Source organism: Helicoverpa zea, chromosome 18 (assembly GCF_022581195.2).
Source record: "Helicoverpa zea isolate HzStark_Cry1AcR chromosome 18, ilHelZeax1.1, whole genome shotgun sequence".
In the NCBI taxonomy this organism is placed as follows: Eukaryota; Metazoa; Arthropoda; class Insecta; order Lepidoptera; family Noctuidae; genus Helicoverpa; species Helicoverpa zea.
This window is the reverse complement of record NC_061469.1, coordinates 7,139,500-7,156,768: the sequence shown is the minus strand read 5'-3', so window position 1 is coordinate 7,156,768 and position 17,269 is coordinate 7,139,500. Positions and strand designations below refer to the sequence as shown.

The window sequence follows — 17,269 nt, the reverse complement described above, 5'->3', positions numbered from 1 at the left end:
CGTCTTATCGATAGTATTTATGATTTATTGCACATAAAATGCACCTTTTGTTTGGGTTAACAGGCTTAGATTGAGATATGTTTATGTGAAACCACTTTTACAATTTGTTATTACAAGTAATGTACGCGTCACATTATTTTCATTCCCGATATAGGTAGAAGGGCATTCAGCATAGTGGCTTGATAGGTGCCAGGTTGTAGCCACACGTAGACTAAAGATTGCTGTAGTATCGACTTTACCCGAAAACGCTAGGCAAATGATGACCTTACCTGACCAACAATCATTATCCATACGCTATGATAACAGTTAGCAGTTAGTAAAATAACAATTACTTATTATGACCAATTCCATTTCCCACACCATTGAGCTTCTAGGTACCCAACTGACTGTAAAAAATAATACCTGCCTATTATTTACATTCACCTACGTTGCTCTCCGGTTCTTATGTTCTATATTACCTGAAATTAAGCAAAATTAGCATCCATCCGATTGACAAGTAACCACATAAAAATTATTGGTCGGGTTCTACCGGTTTATAACGATATGTTCTCTATGGATTACACATAACCTTAATACCGGTTGACGTATCAATGAAACCGGAATATTAATCGTTTACGAATATGATTACGAAAGGAAGCGACCGTTTAACATCCACATAGTAGAATTAATTAGCAGCCGCAGTGAACTTGAACATGGTAATTCCTTAAGGCTTGTTCTCTTGTATCAGCAGGAACTTTATAAAAATGCAGATCATGCAATGCAAGTTAGCCAGGCATTATCTAGTCTCTCCACTCAGAGCTGCGCAATTTGAATATTACCGCTCGTAACATCTATTTTAATTGTTATATTCAATAGTATCGACCCATTTGCAAAGGATTATAATAATGGATGATAAAATGGACGAATGAAATCGCTTCATCCTATCCTTTATCTCTGTTGTTTGAGGTCAAGTGTCCCCTCTTCATTATCGCCCGCCTACGTTGCTTTTAACCGGTGCCTTTGTCAAGTAATTTGCTCTTTTGATACTCGTAAGCTGTGTGCGAGCCATAGTTTTCAAGCTGTAGCGTCTGGCGACATTTAGGGAACAGTTTTATTTAGCTGGTGGTTGCGTGACCTAGCCTGTAATTGAACTAATCGATATAGAGGTTGTGGTCGCTGGCTTGCGTCATGTTTACATGCTATTCGCCCTTGCATGAGTTTGACGATGAATGAAGGCTTTTTTGTATTTCAATTTTTAAATAACCACTCCACAAGCCTCGGCTTATCGGCTACACTCGAGGAATTTTTGGTGTAACCTTGAAATGGTACCCACTGCTTATGTCACGAATCTAGCTTATGAATGTTTTGCAAAAAATCTTTTTGTATTCCGATTTGTTATGGCTTAAACGTATTGAGATTGAATTTAAACTGCGTTTTTATTGTAAAGTCTACATTATTTTTCTGACTTTGAAATCTGCGGGAACATTTTTACGTGTTCTACATGGATGATCTACCAATATTTTGGGCGTAATATATTTCGTACATAAAAATTCTTCGACCTCAAGAGGAACGATTTGTGGTATTGCATTGCGGTTACATTAAATATGCCACCATCCGGATACGGTACTAAGGAATCGGCGATCAATAGGTCTTTAAGTGCAACAAAGTTGTCATTTATGTGAAAGTTAAAAGATTACCGTAATGATGTATAAATTATAATGCACTAGGTGATTCGATATGCCCTTTGCCTTTGCTTTACTGTAAAGACCTTTCGATGCTTATATTATGAAGCTTCATTTACCGTAATTACATAATTTCAAAATAAGGATCATTAAACAGATATTCCTCATTACTAACAAGTCTTCTTTTATGTTAGGTTTCTAACTGAACATTCGTGTACCGTTTGATGTTATTATTTTAACCCTCCCATTTCAGTAATGTGATGTCACACTGACTAAGTGGGTGTTGTTTGTGGCTTTATAACTTAAAACTGTTTGATATAACAATCTAAGGGAATGTTAACCTAAAATCGCTTGCGCGAAAATGTCTGTGTAGGACTTATAAAGACAAAGCCCTCTTATTCCTTATTCTGTTTAGAGGTCGCTTACCCTTGGGTTCAACGCTCCTTACTTGACATGACAATAGTTAAACCTTTGTACTTAAACTTTAAAATGTTGTCAATTCAAATAGTAATCTGAGACCTGCAATAATATCAACAGACTATGGCTTAATAACACTTCAGGAGCAGGTCTGTGAAGTTAGTCTATTTTAAAACCGATATTCTTTGTTACAAGAGGCCATTCTCTGGGATTGAGAACCATCAAAAAGTCATCTTCATACCAGATACATGATCTTATTGGAATACTCTTCTCTCGAGAGTCGAGCTCAATCCATAAAGGCCTAACCCGAAACCCAAACAAGAAATTACTTGACACTGTTGATTAAATTTGTCTCCTTTTCCTCTTTCCAGGCAAACGGCAACTTCAACAAGAGCATTCTTCGAAGTCTTCACGTTCACCGTCTCCAGAGCCGGTGGGGGCGGCGTCCCCGGTTCCCGGCCCCAACGATGATTCATTCCGGCCGATCCTCAGGACTCCGCCGCCGAGTCGAGCCGGGCCGCCGCCTTCACCGCCGGTGCCCACGCACCCCGTGGCCCCGGTCGCTCCAGAACCAGCTGCGCCCCTGCCTCTTATGCCATGTGCTGTCTGCGGACGGACCTTCGTCCCACAGTCACTGGCGAAACATGTTAAGATATGTGAAAAGATGACGGTGAAGAAAAGGAAAACTTTTGACTCCTCCAGACAGAGGCGAGAAGGTGTGTTTGTTTTGCTTGTTTATCTTCTCTTCATTCTCTCCCAAAGCTAAAAACTTTTTAGATGCATATAAGGACGCTTACTGCGTGTAGGTCGATGTATCACATGCTTAATAAAAGATACAATACGATGATGGAATAAAATAAATTGTATGTCTAAATATGTGTAAACAAATATGGATTGTTAGGCATTTTAGGGGAATATCATACATATGCAGGGTCATCGACCACAAATCTGAATAGGTAGTATGTACGAAGTTGTTTAGTATTGTATGAGATAGGATTGATTGAAGGTTCTGGGTTTACTAACTCATTTTTCTTTTGTTTTTTTTTTTACTCATAGTCTTGCGTTTTATTTTGTATCTAAACAAGTATACCTTCCAAATGCTCTTACAGATCTTGACTTGCATGACCCCAACATTGAACCTTTTTTGATGATTTTATTTGACTGAGGTAGATGAGTTGTAGTGAAAGTCTTTATTTTTATATTAGTAAGTAGTTTATATTGTTTCGATATAAGCATGATTTATATTTAGTATGTATATTGACGTTTCCTTTGTTGTTGTGGGTAATAAGGGCTGACCGCGGCGAACGGTGCTAAATCCGGTGAGTGGGTGAACGGTTTACATATTCCCTGCCATTCATATTTAACTGTGACTCCTTGCCATTGTATGTGAACGTTTTACTAACACAGCCACACACCTACTACTGCATTATACATGCTCGTGATACTTTGCTTAGGTACAGTTTCCAACAAAACAACTTGTTTTTGTATTCATCGAGACAAGCTTTGTGCCAGAGATGAGACAAGTTAATCTTTCTCTTTGATCTTTATCATGTGCATCATCGTTATTACCGAGCCAGAGTACCTTTATAAAGGTTCATTAAAGTTCTACTCAAGTCATATTCGTGAGTTGAAAATGTCACGTCCTATCTTAAAGACAAAGATTACTAAAATTACTTTCTCGTTATCATAATAACATGACAAGATTAATTCTCTTATAACGGTGTTGGCTTATTAACTTTTGAAGATTGTTTGGATGGTTCATGAACAGGCCCGCCGTAAGCGGGCGTGCAAGGCGTGCACCGCACGCGGGCGGCACGTCCTAGGGGGCGGCAAATCGAGCGACTTATCACGTAATATTTAAAAAATACAATATCTTTCTACCAATGATTTGATTTCAATATTTCCGAACACAGCAATAGCGCTAAGAATATTACTTACACTGCCGGTTTCAGTTACTTCTAGGTATTGAAAGATCATTTTCAAAATTAAAAATTATTAAAAACGATTTAAGATCAACCTTTAGCGTGGCGTTGGGGCAAATGCCCCGGGCGGCACTATTTAGGGGGCGGCAAAATTAAACCATAATTATGTAATAAAACTATTTTTACTAATAATAGATGAGTAGATTTGCAATAAAATTTCAGAAAAAGCCGCCCTCGCTTTGATCGTCTCCTATAAATTTTGACGGGTTCACCCTTTGCATCCGCAAAAAAATTCGCGCTCGCTGCGCTCGCGGCTCCATGTCAGATATCACAATTTATCTTTGTTTAATTGTTGAGGAATTTAAATCATTTATAGCTTTTTGTTCACTTTGGCTTTTTATGATATGTTTACTTCATGAAAACTCTAAAAGGAAAAAATCGCGCTCGCTTCGCTCGCGGCTTCATATACATTTGCACTTCCTTTCTGTGCATATCTTACTTTTTGACTTTGCTTTGTTAATTTACAGTGATTTTGATTTGTTTTATGTCCTTAGACTAAAAAATTTTTGCGCTCGCTTCGCTCGCGCTTCCTTACATACGGAAGGTGTCTTATACGTTCGCTTTTTCAACGGGAAACTCACCAAAAACCATAAATAACATAATATTTTACTGAATTTAAACATTGTTATAGATATTGAAGTTCGTTAGTTTAAGTTACTCATAATCTGTTCTAAGCACTTTGATGTACGTTATGTTGGTACCTAACGTATATCGTATACATAGGGGCCACTTGGGATATGATTGCACTGCATTGATGCCCTAAGCAATTGCTTAGTTTGCTAATGGGGTAACCCAGGACTTCTTAGGTTACTCTAAGTCTTAGAGCATTTCAAGTAAATAAAAAGTTATGTGTAATGTATGTTATGTATTGCAATATTTATGTATCCAAAAGTAGGCGGGTTTTCTGCAATCAGAGCGGTGTATGTATATATATTTTTCTGTTGGACAAGTAAAATGGATATGAATGGCCGGGGGGGTCCGTCCGGACCCCCCCCCCCTTTATATATTTTTTGACAAAACCCAGTATAATATGTAGTCGTAGGGCGGCATAATCAGTTTTGCACGCGGGCGAACAAACAGCTAGCGGCGGGCCTGTTCATGAACCTGTGTAATAATATACAATTATTTATTACTTATCGAGGTAAGATAAACGAATGACCGCCAAAGTCCCCTAACCCGCTAAAAGTAAAGAAAAATATTTATGTAAATGTTTATTGTATTGCAATGACAATATGACATCCTAGCGCGACTCCAACGAGGTCTATATTTGCATATTTGTTTGTGTCAGTTGCCCATACGTTTAGCAACTCCGCCCTCGTAAAGCAACCGTCATCGTCATTATACTAAGCACCATGGCTCATGTTTCTAATTAAGTCTTTAGAAATGCATGGGATGTCTGTCACGGCTTGTTACTGAACATCTGGCGGCATTACAAGTGTTTGTTCTACAAATTAGTGAAGTGTGCCCAATGAATTTTGTCTGTTTCAATTGTATTCGTTGAGTAATGTGCACTGTTTGTTTGTGTGTGTGACTTAGAGATAATCGTGTGTTATGTCAAGTAGCAATACAGAGTGATGTTTTAATGTTTATCTAAGTAGATTTATCTGTGTGACATGAGCACCGTGTGCGTAGAAAGTAATATTGCATAATAAATCACTTAGAGTTAACAAAGTTATACAAGGTCTATTGGAATGACATAAAATATATATATGTAATTGCTTGTGTGATTGCCGATTGGAGCATGTTATAAATTACTTAACTATGTAGATTGGGAAAACGATACATCTACATATGCCCAAACGCACCTATACGAATGCATTTATTTGTTCTCATTATAGGCACAGATTTGGAGCAGTATTTGCCAAAGAACTTCGGTCTTCCAGAAAACAGTCCGTTCCTAGAGAAAAGTCCGCCAAACACTGCGAAGCCGACGCCAAAGCCTAAGCCACAGTCCGTCAGAAACGCTATCACGAAGGTAATTGCAAACCGTATTATGTTGCTTAATTAAAAATAATTGTGCCGTAAATCTTCTGTGAGCTGTATGAGAATTTGTTACAAATGATCGCGTGATAAAGTGGACTGAAGAAAACAGTTTCATCAACAGTAAGCACAAAATGAAGTAGGATGTAGTAGGATGTGCTTAGATGTAGATTCTTTTGAAAAAGGTTCCGTTCATTTGTAAATGTCAGTTGAGAAAAGTCTAAAACACTTAAACGGAATAGAAAATAAACCCATTTGTGGAAATAAGTTCTTACATATTGAATAGTCTTTTCACTTTGTGAGTGCTAATGACCTGCGTTGTTCCAACTCCAACTGTCATGTTAATATTTAACTAAGGAGTCATAAGTAGGTACCGTCTATTCTGTTCCATTTTAGAATTCAAAGGAATGAAAGTTACATAAGTGACATATTTAGAAAGAAAGCATGAGAAATGCATTTCCTTGTACTTAAGTAGAATAAAAACATTGTTAACTGATTTTCTTGGAGCCATTTCAAAAACATTGTTGAACCACTCCAAATTGAATGATGAATTGTAATTGCTATCCAAACTTGGCACAAAAATAGATTGTAGATGTCAAAATATAGATTACTCAATGTAAAAAAATCTTGTGGTAAATACTGAGAGAAAAATATTTTGTATCATTTTTCCAGCCAATGGCGGAACTGCAAAGATGTCCGCACTGCAACCGCGCGTTCGGCGTGCGCGCGTTCGAGCGCCACGTGGAGTGGTGCGCCGACAAGGCCAAGATCCTGCCCGCCGCGCCCGCGCAGCCGCCGCAGCACATCGCCGACGCCAAGCAGCGCCTCAACGCGCGCACGCAGTACAAGGCGCCGCCCGTGCGCGGACGACGGTCAGTATACAATTAAATATTATTATAATACTAACTTCTGTCCGCAGTTTCACCCGCGTCCCATAGCCAGATGGTGACAAAAACTATACTATATGCTTCTCCCGGTTCCAAGCCACATCCCCTCTAATTTTCAGCTTAATCGGTCCAGTCATTCACGCGTGATGGCGTGACCAAGGGATATAAGGATTCATTTTTATATACATTTATATAGATTTTAATATTAAGAGGTAGTAATATTGGCCCATATATTATGTATTCGCTCGAATCTAATCCGAAGGAAATAACATTTTATCCGGATACATTTATGAAAGACATTGAAATTATGTTCATTATTGTAACGTAAGGTCCAATTAATTAATACATCATGAAAATGATGCAGTAGCTTATGACAAAATTGGTTATCAGAGGTAAATATAATTTGCTAAAATAAAAAGTCTAGCTTGGCTTCCACAACAGTAGATTTAGGATTTTATAGTCGATCCTACGGCAATAGAAGACATAGGGAATTAATTAAATTCCTGTGAAGACTAGAAGCCGAGGCGTTGAAAAAACCGTTCCGCCTCATGAACATTGCAACGTTGCCTACTTAACCACAGACTTACTGATGTGCGCGGCAGCCGACATAGTCAATTTAAAAACTTCTCCGCTCGAACGTCGGTCACTGTCATTATTGATAATAACCCATCATTACTTTTTTACTTACACTTGTTATTATGTAGCTTGTGAACTAAGATGTTACTATATATTTATTTTTTTGCAACGTTTATGAATTTGTTTCGTAGGTATGTAATTGTACTGGTTTTGAAAAATAACATTATAAAAAATACCAATTCATAAATAAGCTGGCTAACGATTTGGAAAGATAAAAGAATTTAGCTTATATCAAGAAAAACATGGCTTATTACCGAAAATATACCTTCAATCTTCTGGTGTTTTAATTGCAGGTCCTCACAAACTCGCGACAAGTCATCGAACAGTAGATCAGCATCCGTGGACTCCTCCCGCGGGGTATCTCCTCCGCAGCCACGGGAATATGGCGACTACAAACAAGGACGTTCAAGAGCCTCAGGTAAAACATTGTTGAAATACTCACGTTTTATTCAGCAAACTTGCGGTTGATACCCGGATATATTAAGCAGAATTTCTGATAAGTACTACTTTTAGTAGAATGACCTCTTTACCAATTTAGCTCTCGTTTGAATAATTACAGAGTCGGTATCTAGCAACGACTGTCACGAAGAGGCGTCACCACACATGCCAGTGATACGAAACTCTCGTAACTCTCAGAACAGCTCCTCAGGCGATGCCAACGTTAAGGCAAGGCAAGCCAGATTAGCTAGGGATCTTAGCAGCTCCAGGTACTTATAATTCATACTTACAATTTTCACTTCGATTAAACTACGTAATAAATAAGGGGAAAGGAAGGATCTCCACTTTTTGTTACATTATTATTTAGTAAACAGTTTCACGGATTTAGTTCCTGACTCCTTGTTTGTTACTATGTCAGCAATGAAATAAGATTCTACCCTTCCTTTCCCCTATTTCCATAGAAAAAAACAAGATCCTCCCTGCCTATCCTCTGCCAACCAAAGTAATACTGACCCTCAAATCAAGAGCAATACAAAAAATTGTTCTGATCAAAATACAAAGAAAAGAGAACCTAGTAACACTGACCTAAATATCAAGAAAGCCCAACAAAGTAAAGTAGAATCAAATGTCAAGAAGAGCAAGAGCAAACCTGAACCATCTGTTAAGAAAGTACAACTGAGTTCTGCAGACCCTAGTATCAAAAATCACCCAGTTAATACGGATTTGAATATTACAAAAAGGCAGCCAAGTACAACTGACCTTATTATTAGGAAAAAAGTTCAGCAAAGCAATACTGATCCAAATATCAAGAATATTACACAAACCAAACCAAAAAATAAATTAATTGCAAGAAAACAACAACAGTTGAAGAAACTTGAAGAAATTGTAAGCAAGTATAGCGAAAAAAGCCTAAGCATTACCGATGATATGAAAGATACAAAGATTTCCCGTGATAAGAGTCAAATACCAGTTCCAAAAAAGTTCAATGTTGCAAAGACAACCAAAGAAAAGAGTCTCGACATTGATAAATTAATAAGCGACGATATCAATGAAGGCAATCCCTCACACAATTTGAAAAATAATTCAGCTAAACCACCATCTGAAACATCTGAACCTGTAAAAAACAGAACCGACAGGGATAAAAAAAATAAGAGTAAAAGCAAAAAGGTAGCTAAAGAAACAAGTATGAGTCTAGACAGTCTCGAAGAATGTTCCACTACTGCTCGTAGTGATCGAAACCGACAATCAATTGGAATCAATACGGAACTCTTATGTGTTCCCTGCGTAATCCACGATAACCTGGACCAGAAAAAAAGTGCTAGAAAAAGTAAAAGTAATAAAAAGGGCAACAAAAGTGCTCGGGATACTGAAAATAGTACAACTTCCGAACCGAAAGTCGAGTTACTTTATAAAAATCCAACTATAGTTGGATCCTGCGAAAGAAACTATGAACGAGATTCATATGTCACGCGTGATATTTTAATAAATCCAAATTTTGACAGTACCGTTGTTACTCCTAGCACTTCTGGAAATTATATTCCTGAAGAGTTGGAATCGGTAACGGATTTAAAAAATCGAGAGAATATTGATATGAATTTAAATTTAAGAATTGAAGAAGATATAGAAATTGAAATCCCTAAAATTAGTGATTCAAACACGGACTCGATAAGTGAGAAAATAGAAGAAGAGATTCACTGTTTGTCTGAAGAACATTTTGAAGAAAATTACGAGCAAGATGTTAGTGTAGAATTATCATATAATGATTCGATAGAAAATAAGTCTGATGAACATATCACTGAAAGCAATGAAATCGAGTGTCGACATGGAAGTGGTGAGACGTACACAAAGTTTATCGAAGACCCAGCAGACTTAGAAGAATTTATGCATATAACAGATAAATTATTGAGTCACGATCATACGGAACCAGATAGGTCCAGTGTTGCAAAGGACGTAGACAGTTTTCACACTCCAAAAACGAATTCTATTGAAGCTATTAATGAACAAACATCGCAGGCTACCATCAAGGAGTCACCGAAACATCATTTTTCTGACACATTTGAAGAATTAAAAAGCAATTTGAGGGAATTGTTACAAGGGGCTGGAAATACAGTTAGTGAAGCGATGAAGAACGCAGAAAATGTGAATGAAGATGTATCAGCTCAAAATACATCTGATAGAAGTATTTGTGACATGGAACATATAACTGTTTATGAACTCAAATTTTACGAAAAGAAACCTGATGAACATAATTCTGATGATGATAAAACTCCTCAATTCAAATTACCATCAATAACAGAATCAAATAAGCCAGGTGATAAAGTAGGATGTAATAAGAAGAGAATGCAAAAAATATACAAGTCAAACAGAAAATACGCAATGTTGGGTGAACAAACTAGAAATAATAAAGAGTATCAAACGTTTATCGTGAATCAAAACTCAAATGAAAATAGTGATGGGCATTCAGTGTCGTCAGTTGATGCGCCTCCATTGAAGTTGCCAAGAATAGACAACAGAAGGTTAGATTACTTTGTTTACGCATTAACCAATACATTCCTTTCCCATGTAACTCCCCTCAAACGCTAAAAGTACCATACCTACTTTTCCTCAACTGTATGATGTTTTTGATAGGTCATATCAGTACTATGAATAAGTGAATTTTCGCAAACAGACCTAAGTTTTTCTTTTACAGAGACCTGATCTGTGCAGGTTTGCATATATTTTCCAATAACCAAATACAAAACTCAAGTTTCTTTGCGAACTTTTACAAAATGGCCGATGCGCCATGAACTGAACTCAATAATATTTGTATTTATTTATAACTTACAGGCTTGACGACAATTACGATCCATTTGTATCTGCTGCTAGGCAAATGAAAGAACTTATGTCGTCCGACACAAACATTCCTAAAAAAATACAAACTACAAAGGACCATAGTAGAACCCTTCCCGCCCTCCAACCTGCCAAGGATAAAGGTCCCTCTTCGTATCTTCGATCTGATAACAGCAAAATGATTAAAGATACAATCAATAAAACATACCAGAAAACACCAACACTGCAAAGAATGAAATCTTTCGGCAGCACAAACAATGAAAATAGTAATAACAAGTTCGGTGATAGGTGCAGCTCATTTAGATTAAACAGAAATGACAAAAAACCTAGTCCAAAATTAAATACAACATTTACAAAGTCCAGTAAGGAAAACATTAGTACAGTAGAAAAGAATTATTTTAATAGAAATAGCAACTTAAATAGGTCGTTCTCTAGTTACACAGCTTCGAGCTATAGCACACCAAAACCTAAAGAAAAAATCCCTAAAATTGCAACATCAATGTACCATAGTTTTCAACGCACAACTATAAAACAACCGGTCAAGTTAGACAAAATAAAGAGAGACGATGAAAAGAAAGACTTCGTCAATCTCGATGCCATACTTGCTGATGACAATTCTTCTATGACTGATAGTAACTATATTGATCCGAGACTCATTAATGAAAATGACAATCTTCCTATTAACGTTAATACCATATTAAATAATCCAGATATCATCAGCAGTATGGAATCTCTTCTCACCACTGAAAACTTACCAAAAAGATTTGAATCATTTAATACTGTTAACCAAAATAATAACAAAAATGTCAACAATAATATAACTGCTGTCTGTAACAAAACCCACAAAGATGAGCCCAATAACAATATTAGCAAAACCACTGCCCCAACAACTGATGATTTGAGCATTCAATATGATAAAATAATGTATTCTCTAGAACAAAGCATAGCTTCTAAGACCTCTACTAGAGACGACGATTCTCTGTGTGAGGACTTTGATCTCGAAGAATTCATGACATCATTTGATGAAGAAGTACATAAACAGAGACTAGAAAACAAACGTACATGTAGCTCCACCACTAGGATAGTTAAGCAGTCCGATCTTCTCGACAGCAATAGGACATCAGAATTCAATAGTATTAGCTCGTCTCCCAAAGTTATTAATGGTATGAACCCAGTTAACAAATCAATGTCTCTCAATTTTAGCAGTAACAATGTAGTCAGTGAGAGCCTTTTCCCATCCTCTGTGAAACGATCCACTTCCCTCCTCGATTCCATTCAAAAGAAGAATACACTGAAGATGGACAGCGCTAAGAGTCGCCATAAAACGGACCAACTCGAACAAGACCTTATGCAGTCCCTTAAAGATTTTGACAAATTCTACGAAAATGAGAAGAACGAAAATCACTCCAGTAAAGAGCTGAGTCGTGAAATGAGCATTAACGGTTCGGCAAAACGAGAGACGCGAATCAAGTCTGAACGGAAGACTAGGAAAATTGAAAATGTTACCAATGGGAACCACACGCCGAATGGAAAGCAGAGTAATGATTCAGCTTATAGCAGGTTAGTCAGGTAATTGTTTTATTTTATACAGGAAAATATCTATGACTTCTTGAGTTGATAAATGCAACTTCTAGGTTTCATTCTACATTGCTAAACTGATCGTATTACTTTTCAGCTTAAACAGGATATCTCCATCGAAACTTTCACTGTGTACTTCCAAGGATCCCAACGGACTGACGTCTTTAGAACAAATCCCGGCGGGTTCGGACTCGAGCGGCAGTCACAAGGAGGACGTGCGCTCTATCTCTAGCGACGAGTTCCTCGCGATGGAGCGCTCGGCGGAACTGGACGAACCGCTGCCTCCGCCAGACTTACTTTATAAGGAACAGGATAATCATATCAGCGGTAAGTGCATACGTTGCCTATTTGTAACCACTCCAAATCATGCCAAGACATCAGCTGTGCGTTTAGGTATATTAGGCTTTAGGGCCCTGCTGGTTTTCAAAACCATGTTTGATATTGATACTGTTACAGAGGCTCGAGCGAGTTCCCGCGCGAGCGGCGCGTGGCGGGCGCACGGGTCGCTGAGCTCGAGCGGGTCGGAGGCGTCGCTGGCGCGGCGCCGCGAGCCGGCGCGCGCGCGGCCCTCGCGCTTCTGCCACGAGTGCGGCAACAAGTTCCCCGTCGACACCGCCAAGTTCTGCATCGAGTGCGGCGTCAAGCGGCTCGTGGTCTAACGGCGTCGCACACTTCTAGTCGTGTAAGTAGTGCCGCTCTATGTAGGCGTACTGGTCATAAGTATTAGCGCCACGACACTGTGGAGGATACGTGCGCGTGTCTTACCGCAAACTATCCATATCCAGCATATGATGTTGACGAAATAACAGTTAAGTATTGATATCATGTTAATACGTATCACTTAAACTTAATTGTTCACTTTGTACAGATGTCAGAGTATGTTTTGTAGGATACCAAACAAGCAATGTGTTCTTTTTATAATTTGCGTGCTAAAACGTTTTATATGAGTTTATTGTTGATGACAAAGGTGCGGTGATGCACCAACTGTAGAAGCCAAGAATGAAAAATACACTATTGTATTACACATTACATTATTTAATAAAGAATCTGTTTGTTAATCTAATGATTATTTGTTATACATTTACCTCAAAACTGAGAAGTATATTTTTATACTTGGTAAAATCTACTGTATTTGTATGCACAAATCAAGAATCTTGGACCATTATCTAGATATAAATTGACAACTTAAAGTAATGTGTAAAGGTATCTATAAAATAATAACGTAATATTATTTACAAAACGTTACCAAAATGCTATAATTTATGAACTAATTTGTGCCTTCATAATTAACTAAAATATTTATAATATCCTGTATTCTGTTGGTATGATCTGTTATTTAGTTTGCGAAGTTTTAATTTCTGTTGCAACGTTTTTGTCAAAATGTATGAACTGGCCAGGGTAGCCTTGGAAATTGTAATTAATATCTGTGATACACGAACAACATTGGGTAGATCAAAAATCTTAATTTGAATAATTTCAAAAATAACTTTTAAGTGCCAATTTCTTTACGTAATTTGGGTTTTGAATGGAATATTGTGTACATGTTTAATTTTTGATTTGCTATTGTTAGCGAATACCATTTTATTTTTTTAATAATTTTGATTACCCTTCCAAGGATTTCCATTAACGTCTCTTGTCCACAACATAGTTGGCCATTTTAACAAGACTGATTTTATTTTCAAAGTTTTCGAACTTGATTAATCCTTAGTTACTGTTGTATATTGTTTTTAATAAAAATAACGATTTTATCATGTAATAAATTAACATTTTAATAATGATACTTTGTTGTTTTTTTTTCTAAAACCTGATATTGTGATAATCACACTGAAACCCTTCTACAGGATATTAAAGACTTTTGACGCTGCATTAATTTTATTGAGAGTTTGGAACAAGTGAGTATTCATAACTCCTCAAACTATATAAATCGGTCTGTATAATAACAATTAGGTATTATTGCTTTTCAAGGGCACTTAGTATTCTACATATTAGTAACACAATGACATTATATCATTTAGAGTTTCATATAGAAGGTATGTCCCTTTACATTTTAATGACACCAAAAAACTGTAAATCTTATTTGCAATCATACTTTACATTATTTTTACACAATTCTTTTAAACATTCAATACTAATTTATTTACAACGTCAACAGCATAATCAAACTACAAAATAATTATTGTTTTGTTCTTAAATGTTAGAGAATTACATTCAAATCTAATAAGAGTTTAGTAGCTAAAGTCTGAACATACTCTTATGTGCTTTTCTTGTTGGTATGGCGCCTCTTACCCGAAGTCTTCGTAGAGCCTCTCGTAGGTGCTTAGGTTGTAACGGACCTGCTTCACCTGATTTATCTAATACTTCAAGAGCTGAAAAGAAAAATCATGTTTTCAAAGGTAACTTTTAAACCCAGCAATAGAAGAAAAGCAAAAAAAAATGTTCTCTTTTGATTAATTTGGTGTCATGGGTCAGTGTCAGTAAGTAATTGGTCAGTGACCTAGCCAAAAAAGTGAATGTATAATCTAAATAAAAATAATCCTTACCCTCCTCAACAACTTCTCCAACGAATACCTTAGCAATACCAGACATGGCTATCACAACATTCTGACCGACAGAGCACCCTGTGATTGTCTGCATCAGCCTTTTTATAGCAGCCTTGGGGAATGCAGCGCGCCGGTACATTTCATACCTGTCCAACTGCTCTTCCGTGAAGTTTGATACCAGAACTCTGAAATAATGCAATTTATTGAAAAAGATTACAGAAGTAGTGTTGATGTCAAGGTAATGTTATGTGCGCCAATAGAAGGTTGTTATAACTCCCACATTAGTGTGAGGTTTGCAGGTGAATTAATATAACTACTGGAGAAGATTTAAAACAATTAAAGGTTTTTTACAACTTTGCTGGCCACACAGGTAGGCCATCTCAGCTTGTAAAAATAAATATAAATAATATGTAAACATGTACGCTTCCAACAGAGAAGGATGGAACAGCATAGGGGAGGCCTTTGTATTAGTTTAACTTACTGCATCTTTTCACGTTCCTCCTCTTCCAATTCCTTCTTACTCTTCTTTTCTCTTTCCCGCTCGTTGATCAGCATTTCCTCTGTTATCTGAGATTCATACTCAACCGGTTCACTCTGTTGGAACTCATTAATATTTGGCACAATAGTATTGTCCTTGTTGTCTTCATCCAATTTGTCATATTTTTCATCAATCATATCCACTTGCTGCTGATCTAAGTTTGAGTGATCAAATGAGTATTCATTGATGTACGGCTCATATTGATCAGTGAGAGTGTCTGGTTGTGAACCCACAAATGTGTCCGAGTTTTCAGTGTAAATGTTGCCTAACTCGTCAGCTCTGTGTATAGTCTCCACATTCTGGGAACTGTCAGAATAGGTTTCTATTACCTCACTCTCCATGTTAGGGTTTTGTGTACTCTCTCCATAGTTCACAAGTGTTGTATCTAAAAAAAAAAAAATATAATTATTCAGTAGTTTTAATATAACAGTAAATAGACAATTATTGAAACTTCAGAATATTTTAAGACATTAAAGAACTGATTAAAGAACTATTTATTTACTTCCCAGTATTGTCACCAAATGATGCTATCTATAAAGCTCTGGTCCACATTATTATATTTGTATAAATGATAAGAATAAGGAATGTTATGTAGATACTTACATTCTGGTTCATCTTTCAACAACTTTTCTTCGATTTCTAATGATATCTCTTGTGAATCGTCTTCATTGGAATCGCTGTGTTCCAATTCCTGAGCTAATTCGTCTTCTAAAAGCAAACATTTTATATTAAAAATACATGCAAACCGGCCTTTTATGGAAAAAATAGAGTAACTTGCTCAATTTTCTCTAATACCCACCTCTTAATCTTTCAGCTTCCGAAAGACCATCGCTGCTAGGATTCTCAGCCATTGTAATGCAATCACAACTAAATATCAATGTTATTAATTTAAAGTCACGATTAAATTATTATGGATAATATGAAAATAATATCAACGTAACATAATATTTACGCATTTTGCAGAAAAGAGAAAGAGCAATGAAATGAATGAAGGACTAGCTGTCAATGTCACTGAATTAGCACAGACTACACTACGTTCTACGCAGATTAAGTCGCCTAGTCGCTAACACATTCTCACAAAGATAAAAAATTGATTCGAATTTATAATAATATGATTTGTGTATTTAAGTCAGAACCTCATCATCTCCCGAGCTTTTTCCCAACTATGTTGGGGTCGGCTTCCAGCTCAGTACCAGTATTTTACTAGGACCGACTAGCGACTGCCTCTCCGACCTCCTCAACCCAGTTTAATGTGCCCTCCGAAACACAGTCATTCATTGGTGTCCAAGATATCTTAAGGCCCCAGTACACGATGGCCTGTGTTGGGCCAAGCTGTGCAATGCACAAATGTAGGCCACGATCAAATGGTGTTTACACATTGGCGCATGGCTCATTGCTGCCTGGCAAGCCACTTGCGATGGACGTCGAAGTAATTAAGGCTTCGGCTATTTATTTGTACACTACTATACATATTTTTATTATACTACACTACTATATATATTTATATTATACTACACTGCTATATTTACTACTATATTTATTTTTACACGCAACACAAAAGTGTACAATCCTCAGCGGTCGGTGATGAACTAAACATTGGCCGAATGTGTAAACACCACACGCCAAGCTGGGCCAAGATTCCTTTGATGTGTGCCCAAAAAACCGACAACTCGCCGAATGCGCGCCAACCTTGACAAATGTCCGCCAACCTGCACCAATACCCCGTGTACACATTGCTGATGGCGTGTATTGGCCGCACTTGGGCCAACGTGTACTGGGGCCT

The 17,269-nt window shown here is 37.2% G+C and overlaps 2 protein-coding genes across 7 annotated transcripts in view; one reads left to right on the top strand and one right to left on the bottom strand.

Annotated features, from left to right (window-relative positions):
• LOC124638725 (uncharacterized protein DDB_G0287625) overlaps positions 1–14,188 on the top strand; it is a 28,603-nt gene extending 14,415 nt beyond the window's left edge. For 3 of the 5 annotated variants that reach the window (XM_047175775.1, XM_047175771.1, XM_047175773.1), the window contains exons 2-10: positions 2,450–2,794; positions 3,368–3,397; positions 5,899–6,035; positions 6,713–6,912; positions 7,857–7,981; positions 8,123–8,270; positions 10,828–12,399; positions 12,506–12,735; positions 12,865–14,188. In XM_047175775.1, the coding sequence (XP_047031731.1) occupies positions 2,450–2,794; positions 3,368–3,397; positions 5,899–6,035; positions 6,713–6,912; positions 7,857–7,981; positions 8,123–8,270; positions 10,828–12,399; positions 12,506–12,735; positions 12,865–13,067 (2,990 nt within the window). In that variant the 3' untranslated portion in view covers positions 13,068–14,188. The remainder of the gene's footprint in view (positions 1–2,449; positions 2,795–3,367; positions 3,398–5,898; positions 6,036–6,712; positions 6,913–7,856; positions 7,982–8,122; positions 8,271–10,827; positions 12,400–12,505; positions 12,736–12,864) is intronic. The other 2 variants (XM_047175772.1, XM_047175774.1) reach the window with 2 other exon arrangements.
• Positions 14,189–14,261: 73 nt separating this feature from the next.
• On the bottom strand, positions 14,262–16,468 carry LOC124638726 (transcription initiation factor TFIID subunit 11). 2 transcript variants are annotated; one of them, XM_047175777.1, is made up of 5 exons: positions 16,286–16,468; positions 16,090–16,194; positions 15,430–15,871; positions 14,949–15,133; positions 14,262–14,774 (listed from the first exon to the last, which is right to left on the bottom strand). In XM_047175777.1, exons 1-5 carry the CDS (start codon positions 16,335–16,337, stop codon positions 14,641–14,643), a joined length of 918 nt encoding a protein of 305 aa, XP_047031733.1. In that variant the 5' UTR covers positions 16,338–16,468; the 3' UTR covers positions 14,262–14,640. The 2 variants fall into 2 exon arrangements, with proteins under 2 accessions (XP_047031733.1, XP_047031734.1); XM_047175778.1 differs by having other exon boundaries at positions 16,090–16,191.
• Positions 16,469–17,269: the final 801 nt, after the last annotated feature.

Excerpts from the sequence above, each read along its gene's own strand:
- LOC124638726 (XM_047175777.1), bottom strand. The coding sequence starts at position 16,337 with ATGGCTGAGAATCCTAGCAGCGATGGTCTTTCGGAAGCTGAAAGATTA. Across the intron at positions 16,195-16,285 it reads GGAAGCTGAAAGATTAAGAG|AAGACGAATTAGCTCAGGAA; the intron begins GTGGGTATTAGA and ends GTTTGCTTTTAG. Across the intron at positions 15,872-16,089 it reads GTTGAAAGATGAACCAGAAT|ATACAACACTTGTGAACTAT; the intron begins GTAAGTATCTAC and ends TTTTTTTTTTAG.